This window comes from Morone saxatilis, unplaced genomic scaffold (assembly GCF_004916995.1).
Source record: "Morone saxatilis isolate NCDOM2014 unplaced genomic scaffold, NCSU_SB_2.0 Contig18, whole genome shotgun sequence".
Lineage (NCBI taxonomy): Eukaryota > Metazoa > Chordata > Actinopteri > Moronidae > Morone > Morone saxatilis.
The window spans coordinates 19696256-19706382 of NW_023339740.1; the positions used below are offsets into that span (position 1 = coordinate 19696256).

Here is a 10127-nt window from a genome sequence, read left to right on the forward strand (position 1 = left end):
CTTTGAGTTAATACATCCCACACCAATTAGCACTAAACACCAGCTACAGCTGAGGCTGATTAGTTAGTTTTAAAGGCATTAGTGTATAGTCAAGGGATAATCAAAGTCAATATAATTTATCCTTTAGAGATCATGAATTCCTATACAAAATGTAATCTCAATCCGTTGAGTAGTTCTTGAGATATTTCGATCCAAAGTGGTGCACAGGCTGAAATCGCCTTGAACCATGGCCCCTAGCACGACAAATAATCAACAATGTTGAATGAATTGTTCTACCCAATTGTGACTGTGTTTAGGGAAGTGGTAGTCTAAATTTGAGTCAGCTGGGACTTGGTAAGGCCATTTTAAAGAGCTGATACATTGTTGATTGTGAGCTTGAAGGTTTATTATTGACCTTGGAAAAAGCAGCTGGACAAAACATTCTTGGCAGAAGGTGCACTTACTGGAAATGTTCTGACTTTTAGATGTGTCTTCCAGTGAGTGAACGACTGTGTCAAGAACTGAGTCACATTGTGTTGTTAATTTACTCACTCATATTTCAGTAATAATATTACAGTTACTCCTCCAAAAAAAATATTTGCTACAATATTACTTTTATTGTCACCCTCACATCCTTGGATTCATTTGTGTAATCGTGGAGGAAACTAAAACTAGATTGGAAGATGGAAGCACTTACATTACTTTGACTTTAACAAACAAAACTGGATTTTAATCGACAACTTTGGGGAGAAGGGACACAGTTACCAATTTCCTGGGGAGTAGCATAAAAGTAATATAACTAGTAGTGTAACTAATTTCTGTTGGCAGGGAGTAATAAGAGTAATGATTAATGAGTACTATATTAAATGTTTTGAGTAACTAGCCCAACACTACTCAGATTCAAGCTAGTTGGAAGATTCAAGAAGAAAAATGAATAAATACATTTCCCATTAAAACTGTATCCCTGCATCTCTCACATTCTCATATTTTAATCTCAGTTGACAGATGATTGGCCTTTTAAAAAATGAGTTTATGGGGTGCCATTTGCAGTCTAGCTGAGCATCATTTTCATAAAAATAAATAAATAAATAAATGAATAGAAAAGATAGATAGCTAGATAGCTAGATAGATAGATAGATAGATAGATAGATACTTTATTTATCTCGAGGGAAATTCAAGCATCCAGTTAGCATTACAAAATACAAACATACTTAAACATACATAAACAAAATTAAAAACCCAACCTTAAGAACAAAATCAAAAATAAGATAAAAGATAAGATATAAAGTATTATGTATGTTTATAATATATGAAATTAACAGTATAAAATTAACAGTAGCTACAGTAAACAGACAAAAGACAATAACCAGTGAAGCCGTATTCTCCAGTGGTCAGATAAAGAGGTTTATTAAACTATAAGTTGTAAAAACAAGGACCCCAGGAGGAACATGCTGGAAGTTAAATTGCTCATGTTGCACTGTTGTTGTGGAGGCCGGCGTGGTGACGTCAGGCGCAAGGTGAGAGAGCGTGGTCAGCGGAGGAGAGACCATCTGTTTGTTCTCACGGTGTCACACTCGTCCGCGTTGCATTTGACTAAATTGCATGGAAAACCTCTGTTTCGGCGCTCAGTGGAGCCTCCTCATGCCGCCGGTGTCGACGGTGTTTCCCCAGGTGAGTGGAGTGAACAGGTTCAGCTGGTGGATGTCTTTGTTTCTCAGTCAGCTCAGCTACCATTTTACAATTTCTTTTTTTTTTTTTTTTTAAACGCGAATTTTCTGACCAAAGACGCTGATTTAACCTGTTAGAATTAGAGGCAAAATAATTTATTTAGGTGTGTTTTTATTTTATTTATTTTTTTTAATTATTTTATATTTGTGTGTAATTCTGCTTTGTGTCTTCTCCCGTCGGAAAGCGTTTCTGGTTGCTAGGGGCCTGTTGCTATGGGCGTTTTTTTTCTGCATGCATGTGCAGCTGTGTTGTGCACATTGTGTCTGCTGTGCATGGACACAAATGAAGCCAAAAGCAAGTGTTTCCGTAGATTTAATTGCAGTTTATCGGCGTGATATTATGCATGATGGTTTGTTGTAACAGCCTAAACACCGTGGCTCATACTGGTATTGATACATCAGTGCATATCTATTATTGGTGCTACATAACATAAACAAACACTATCATATGGATCCCTTAAATTTGGGTATGTCAAGAAGATCTGACACAGAAACTTTTAACTGCATGTCAGTGAATTTAAGGAATGAGATAAAATGCTTTGTTACAGCTGCATTTCCAGTGTTTGTCATTAGCTGACATTAGATATTATTGCAGTAATCCATCTAATCTTAATGAAAGGTGATGTTTGCTACAATATTGGTATGATATGCTTGACTATTACTTTTTGGTGCTGTTAATTTTTGATTATTTGGTCAGCCTTTTAGGAGTTATTGCTGAATTGTGGATTTTAAGCTTTTTTTTTTTCAGCTCACTGTCAGTAGTTCACCTTTACAATACCACATGACCAATGTGATTCTTATAGGTACTTTTAGAAAACGACTACCCTGTTATAATACTAACACCTAAAGAGCTAGGTCAAAGGGTCTGTGCTCCCAACTCTAAATTGTAAGTCACGTCAAAGTAGCCTACTACTGGTCTTGTAATCCACTTTTGCTCCATATGGCGAGAGTAGAGCAGATATTCCAGCTTTCATTACTAGTAGCTTAAGCCCTGCACAGCTCAGGTAGGGCAGCTGCAGTGAGTGACTTTACGAGAGGACACCTGGTTTGTTTTTGTTGATATGAAATAAAGTAGTAATAAAATGTAGTTGCTGCCGTTAGGAAGTGTTAAAAAAGGGACAGACAGTGTTTTGTGAAATGGCTCAGTGGAAGAGATATGGAGAAGGAAGTTAGTTCAACCTGATCATTAAGAGAGATATGGTTACATGCTTTCAATCATTTATCAGAGTTGTTATGATCATGTCAGTGCAGGGATTCAAATTTCAGTCAGACGTCCATATATGTACCATGTATGTTATCAGTGGAGAACACGCTCACTGCCTGCTTTATCTCCTGCTCTTCACTGTCAGTAAGTATAACAGTTATAAGGTGCTTAATATGTCAACTAATGTGTGACAGTGATGCACTGAGTGCTGGGTGGTAGGGCAAGAGCAAGGACTTCATCAGCACGTGTTACCATCAGACCAAAGGTGGGCAGTATCTTTCTAAAGCATGTATCTTTCATGCCAGCCATAGTCTCTTTAACAAGTCTGAAATATACATGAATCTGTGCATATGCAGCAGTCGACCGGTATTATTGAATACTGGGCAGTGAGCAGTTTTGTTGAATGTTATTTTTCACACAATTAAACTCCCTGAAAAGATGAAACCATGCCATGAGAACATTTTGACAGAAAGAAAATATCAGTAATTAACTGTGATGGCACTGGCCGATGTGAAGTTATTTAAGATCGATGTTAGAGTTGTGGATTTCGCAGAGCCTTGCACTGGAACGTATTTTGAATGATGCATCAATATGTTTATGTGACCGGATGATTGAAGCTTTCTCCAACTCACCTCCCATCTGTGCTTCCAGAACAAGTTCAGCTGCACCCGCCCAGATGAATTAATGTACAGCCATAAATAATGATGAGCGGAAACACCCACATCACTGCGGGTGCAATGCAGGAATTCAAACGCTACAGCACAGTCCTGCCTATGTGTATGTATCCGATGAAAACAACACGTGCATGACTTGTTTTTTCATCCCATAAAAAAAAAAAAAACTCGATCAAACTGGTTTGATCGTGTCATGGTCATTAGGTTGAAAACAAACTTGCGTCAGCTGCATCAAATGAACTTCGGCATTTGATGACACAGTTTATCACATTCACCTCTTTGGTTTCTGCGTGCTTGTGTGTCTGCACACGTGTGAGCATATACAGTATGCGCCAAGTTTTTAAACTATGTGTGTGGAGGAGTTATTGGTATGAGTGACATGCTGCATCATTCTGTCTCTGTGCTTGTTAGTCAGAACCGTCTGGAAGTGTCTCGGCCTGAGCCACGTTTAAAACATGAAGCAGATTCTTCTGTTAGGATTTCTTTTTAAACAACTTAGGCTACATTTCTTTTCACATCCTCCTGCCCCTCCTGTTTTATCCTCCTCTGTCATCATTTGCCCTCTTTTTGTTATTTTTCTCTCCCCTGTATTCTGCTCTGCTCCACTTTCCTGTCCTCACCTCCATTCTCCTTCACTCCACACAGGCTCTGTGCTCTGCTTGCCAAAAGGTGGATGAGCAGGGCATCAGGCTAAGCTGGCTGTCACATGCCATCTGCAGGGTCACATGCCATCACGTTCTCCACTCTCCTTTTCCTCCAGGCATGCCTGTGAGCCGAGGAGGGAAGGCGAGAAAAAGGCCTTGACTTTTGACATGATTCAAGAGAAAAGAAAGAAACGTTTCAAGGAAAGATGGGGCAATAAAGGCTTTGGTTTACTGCAAGAGAAAAGAGCAGAGACCGCAGAAACCTCTTCATAGTCTGAAACAACGGAGAAGAGAGAAGTGAGGAATACATTGTTGTGAGTAGAGAGAGAACTGAGAAAGGTAAAATCCCATGAGGGATTCCTGTGGTCTCCCTAATCTGTGCTGATCTGGTTAGAGACAAACCGAGTGGGAGAAGTGACTGAGACACCAGCAGCATAGGCTACACTAATCCCTCCAGATATCTTACAACAGAGAGGAGCCTAATTTGATTTCAGCCACACCAAATTGATTCTGTATTTAGTTATATCCCGTACGGCTGGATCTGTTATCTAATTGTTTGTTATGACATGAGAGATTTTTTATGGCGTAGCTATTTTGTTACGGTTTTTATTTTAGTGGAAACATTTGTTATAAAATCATGTGCAGTTATTTAAAGCAGTGAGGCAGCTTCACTTGGCCACATACATACAATATATGTATATATACACAACGTGGACCGAGGGCACACCATCAGGGCTTCTGAAGTGAAAAGAACAATACTGATATTGAGCTTGTTTGCAAAAGACATTTTGAAAATATAATATTAGATAAAATATAGTATTTTTGTGTCTACAAGTAGCTGCCTAAAGTCCTTTTTGTCCTTAAAAATCATGCCATTAGTGACAAGTACATACGTTAAAGCAGGAGGCCAAACTCATCCGTGACGCTGCACCACCTAGTTTTTGTGGACTTAATGAACACACCCATCGTGGGAATTCATGGTGGATCAGTAGAAACCTGTCCTACAATTCTACATATTAAATAAACTTCCATGCTATTCATAGCTTCATAAATAAATGGAAGAAAATTAGCCAATATTTCCTTTGACATGAAGTAAATTAAATGTCACATTAACAGTTTTATAACATGAGGTAGCTCACGCATGTTCCTAAACACTGTATAGATTTCCTATAATCTTCCACTTACTCGACACTGCTGTGGTACAAAGTCCAATCCACTCTTAAAGCGTTCTCCTAATGGGACAAACTTAGTAAATCTCACTGAATTATGGCGCCATGGTAAACCAAACATCAAAATACTGATACAAAAAGGCAACACAATGCAAGACACATTTCCTTGTATAGCCTATCTCATTCTTTAAGGCAGTTTAATATGTTTGAATTGAGGTATATAAAGGCATATATTGAGAAATAAAGAATAAACTATACAAAATGAAAAAAGGTGCATTTAAAGTAGGTAAAATATTAATAAATGTTAATATTTTAATTCCTATGCACAGAATAATGACTAAACGTTAAGTTTTACCATGTTTTAGCTCTTGAAACTGGTCCTGCCTGACCTGTGTTATCTGGAGGACTCATATTATAAACATTTGGTCATAAACCATGTCCAAAAGATGAAAAGTTTAATTATAGGTTGTTTGAGTCTGCCCTACTCTGCCTTGTGTTCCTCCCTCTCATAGATCTTTCCATAGTTCAAGTGCCACTGTTTTTGTCTGAGACTTTGCTGCTGCTCATTGATAATAAACCCTGCTGTAAATAAGTGACAGTCAGTTGGATCATGGCATTCAGTTACTGAGGTCAAGTTAAAGAGAACAGCAAAATTCCTTTGTTGAGTTTGAGTGAATCAGTAAAGGAATATGTGAGCATGTTGCCCTTAATACAAAGGAAGTTTTTTCCATTTGTCTTTGTCCCACTGGTGGAAATGATGAAGACCCAGCATAACTTTAGTCCAGCCAGCCAGCCGGACAGTCATTCAGGCATGCAGCTGCTGTGTCCTCTGCCCCATCCATTCAGCTCCAGCCATTCAGACACTGTGTGTCCCAGCCCCGGTCAGCTATTCAACCACTCAGCTCCTCTCCCTCCCCTGGCCCCGCCACCATGAAGACCTCCTTTCCTGCCCCAGGATGCGATGTAGCAACGTGCCTACCAGCGCAGTGAGACCGTCCTTGTTCTAATGTGTTTGTGCGCTGAAGAGATTACAAGGAAGCAGCTTGCCAGGGGCAGGCGGCTGCTGTTTCCTACAGGTTGCAGCAGTTTGGGGGGACAACAGCAGGATGCCGTGGGGGAGAAGTGGCTCGGCGGCCGCCCTGCTGCTGCTCTCGGGCAGGACCATCGCACGGGCCAAGGCCAGGTAGGATCAGGCCTCTGCAGCCGCTGTGGCTGTTGGGACGAAGCTCGTGTGTGGATTAAGCTACTCCATTTACTATTTGGCTGATTTGGGAACGGGTGCTGAGCAACGTTATATAAATAGTTTTCTTCTGTGACTTTTTGGTCTTTGATGGGAAAGCTGGTTTTACTGGCGTTGCAGCAGTTTCAGTTAAATCATTAAATCATAGTTTTTAGTCCCATGTTTTGCTGTTCTTGGTACTTTTTTTGGACGACGTTTAGGGACTATGTAGACTTACTGTGATTCAAAAACATCTCTCTTTGTGTTGAGTATTGTCTATAGGACAGATCCATGCTGTGACAGAGGTTAAGAAGAAACACTTTCTCAAAGCTGTATGAGCAAACTTGAATTCTCTGCAAGCTAAGAGGCTTGCAATGGCATTCAGCCACAGGGATTAAACACTGTGTTGCTTTCAACATTAGCCGCTTTTTTAACTGGATTATTGTATTCCTTGACCAGAGTTGTTGGTTGGGGTTACTTTATGTTATTTCCCACAATGCTGCTGAGTATAATAATAAGACAACAGTTTGACATTTTGTCCATTCTTCTCTCAGAGTGGATGGCTTCCTGTTGTTCATCTGAGGCCTATTCAACAAAAAACAATCCCAACACTCTGACATTTTCAGTAGCCCCTGTTTTCGATTGTCTGTTTACAAAAGTAGCATGAAGCACGTTTTGTTTTGTGGCAGCGCTTTATAACGTGCTGGCAAGGTGAAGAGTATTATTAGCAGGTTTAAAAACAAACAGGACAATGCTGTTTTTCCGCTTGGTTCTTGAAGCAAAACAAGGAAGCCCTGGAAAAATAGACCCAAAGCTTTCTTTATTTCTCTTCATAACCTGAGCTTGGAAGGTATTCCATAGTGAAGTTGCTGGCATACTTAGGTTATTTTTAGGTAGTATGAACGGAGTTGTTGTCATATGATAAACTGTCGATCTAAGCTGCACAGCAGGTTTTCATGGAAGTGCATTCCCAAAATTGTTCATCAAGCTTTTATTAAAACAGACAGAACTATGTCATGCATTAGCAGACTGTTAAAAAACACACATCTCTGTCAGGTTTCACTAAAATGACCCAGGTGTCAAAACCACTGGAATGTTTTTCTCATATTTCTCCAAACCTTACCAGGTGTGTGTCTGTTTACATCCTCAGCTGATGTATAGGTTGTCCACATGACAAGAGAGAATGAATGGAGTTGAGTCAGTGATTTGGTTAAGGGTTGGGGGGTTACAGTGCTACTCACAGGCAATGTTGACAGACCTGTTGCACAACTCGACACACTTCCTCGACACTTTCTCCCTCCGCCGCGTGCTCATACATCCACACTCAGCCACCTGATACTTATTTATGTCAACTGTGTAATAGGCCAGGTATGAGGTTGAACTAGGATGGTAGTTATGATAACATTAATGGTGCAATAAGTAGCCTGTCTTCTGCATATAAGGCATGATTTGATTTAAAATACCGCACCACGTCAGCTGCTGTCACACTACAAGTATGCGCTGTGTGATTTGTGATTACCAAAAGAATTTGAGTAAGAAGAGAACATCTTCATCCTTTGATCTGATTGATTAACTTAATTCTTAACTCATACAGTAACGGCAAAGCAAAGAGGTGATAACATGCCTCATCTTTTCAACAAAGAATCCTTGATTAATTAGCTTAAGTTTAGTTGTAAAAGGCCAATAAAGTGAATGAGGTGTACCTTTGAGTGGACATTAAGATTAGTTATCTTACACTTCCGTGGCTAGAGGCGTCATTTTTGTCTTCCACTAGACCGTTTTTCTAGACCAGAACAAGAACTGTCATTATGTTTCAACTTAACTAGTTATCAGAGGAAGTTGGCGGCTATCACGTATGTGGGCAGGGTGTGTCACCTCGGAGTGGCCTGGGAGGAGACAGGTGTGAATGATGTGTTAATGTTCAGAGAGTCGTCACTCCCTCTTGCATTCCAGCTCCACTCAGATCACAAACATGCCACACAGCCCCAAGCCTCAGTAAAGTCTTCCAGCATCACTTCCTGTCACCGCACAGAGAAACTGGAACAGCGGACAGATTTGCATCGCACTCACATGGTGTACAACCACCAGGACTGGATAAAGCTAGGGTTTGTTCTGGTCTGTAATTCCTGGATTCCTTTAGCATTGTGGATATGGGAGGCAGAGAGGAGGTAACGCTGGACACACTCGTTTCCACCATGCCGTTTACACGCACCAGGTTGAACCATTTCAGGCTCCGTCCTCCCCAAAGCCTGGCGAGGAACAAGCGTGTGAAACCATCCTTCAACAAGAAAAAAGCCAGGTATGTGTGATGAGATGTAGTTGGAGCTGGATCAGCAGAATCAAAATCATCCATGTTTTGGTGAAAGTTTGAAAGTTCTGCTTAAAGAGACGTTGTGTAGATGGCACAATTTCAACTCTAGATGGTTAAAAACTAAAAATAAAGTGTAAGCGTGACATCATAAACATTCAAACCCCTGCGGTTGCGGTATGTGTGGTTTATGTGTGTGACTCTATTTTGACATTTGTTCTAACATTTCAATTGACAATTGTGTGGTTGTTTGCAGACAGACCTTCATTTGTGGGATAGATTATTTTGTGAAAATAATTCTCAAATACTTTCATCATCATCCGTTTAATCTAATTGAAATTCTTTTGGAACTGACTGAAGTTGATGTGGCTGCTGAGCAGCAGGATCCAGAGTGCACTGCTGTGAGGCAGCTGCCTGCAGACCTTTTGATCTCTCAGACTTGATGTATTGTATTCATTAGAGTAGCAGGTTTTGAGCACGTTATGGCTTTCGACAGATGTGTGTGTGGTATAAAGTGAGCCAGATTTTTTTTGGAAAATAACAGCCTTTATTATGTCTCTATTTCTTTTTAGGATATCTGTATCACATTTCTTCCAAATCTGATCTTATTAGCTAATGTTGAGTACTGATCAGATAGTAGATGCTGTATTTTCTTTTCCTGCTTAAAATCTTTGTGAAACTCAAAGAGAGCATTCAATTCTTATTTATAAGTGGGGACATTTTGTACAACTTTCTTTTAAGGTTTGTCCAAATTTGATTTACACTGTTAAAGACTGAAAAAAATATGCTGCTACAATCTTAATGTGACTAAAAACAGGATTTCAAGTGGATCCGTCTAGAGCCGAAACAATTAGTCAATTTATAGAAAATTAGTCAACAACAACTGGGAGGATTGATTAATGGTTTATATTTTAAGCACATGCATCAAACACTGATGTTTTCAGGTTCTCAGGTGTGAGTATTTGTTGCTTTTAGTATAACAACTTTGGGTTTGGTCTGCTGGTTGCACCAAAGCTGCAATTTGAATACGGGAACATCAGACTCTGCTGGTGTGAAGGGTATTTTCCCCACTATTTTCTGACTTCACTATTTATAGACGAAACACTAATTTAAACAAATAATTGAGTGACTTGTGTGGCCAAGACCTGATGCCTTCAGTAATGTCAGTAGCATTGCAGATACCAATCCACTGCATTATATCTA

At 39.8% G+C, this 10127-nt stretch overlaps 1 protein-coding gene across 2 annotated transcripts in view; it reads left to right on the forward strand.

Moving 5' to 3' along the window:
- Positions 1-6195: 6195 nt before the first annotated feature.
- The window catches only part of LOC118328890 (rho GTPase-activating protein 40), a gene marked incomplete in the record, with an annotated part of 16812 nt that continues 12880 nt past the window's right edge, over positions 6196-10127 (forward strand). Inside the window, 1 exon segment of one of the 2 annotated variants that reach the window (XM_035662817.1) lies at positions 6196-6580. In XM_035662817.1, coding sequence (XP_035518710.1) covers positions 6504-6580 — 77 coding nt within the window. 2 annotated transcript variants of the gene reach the window in all.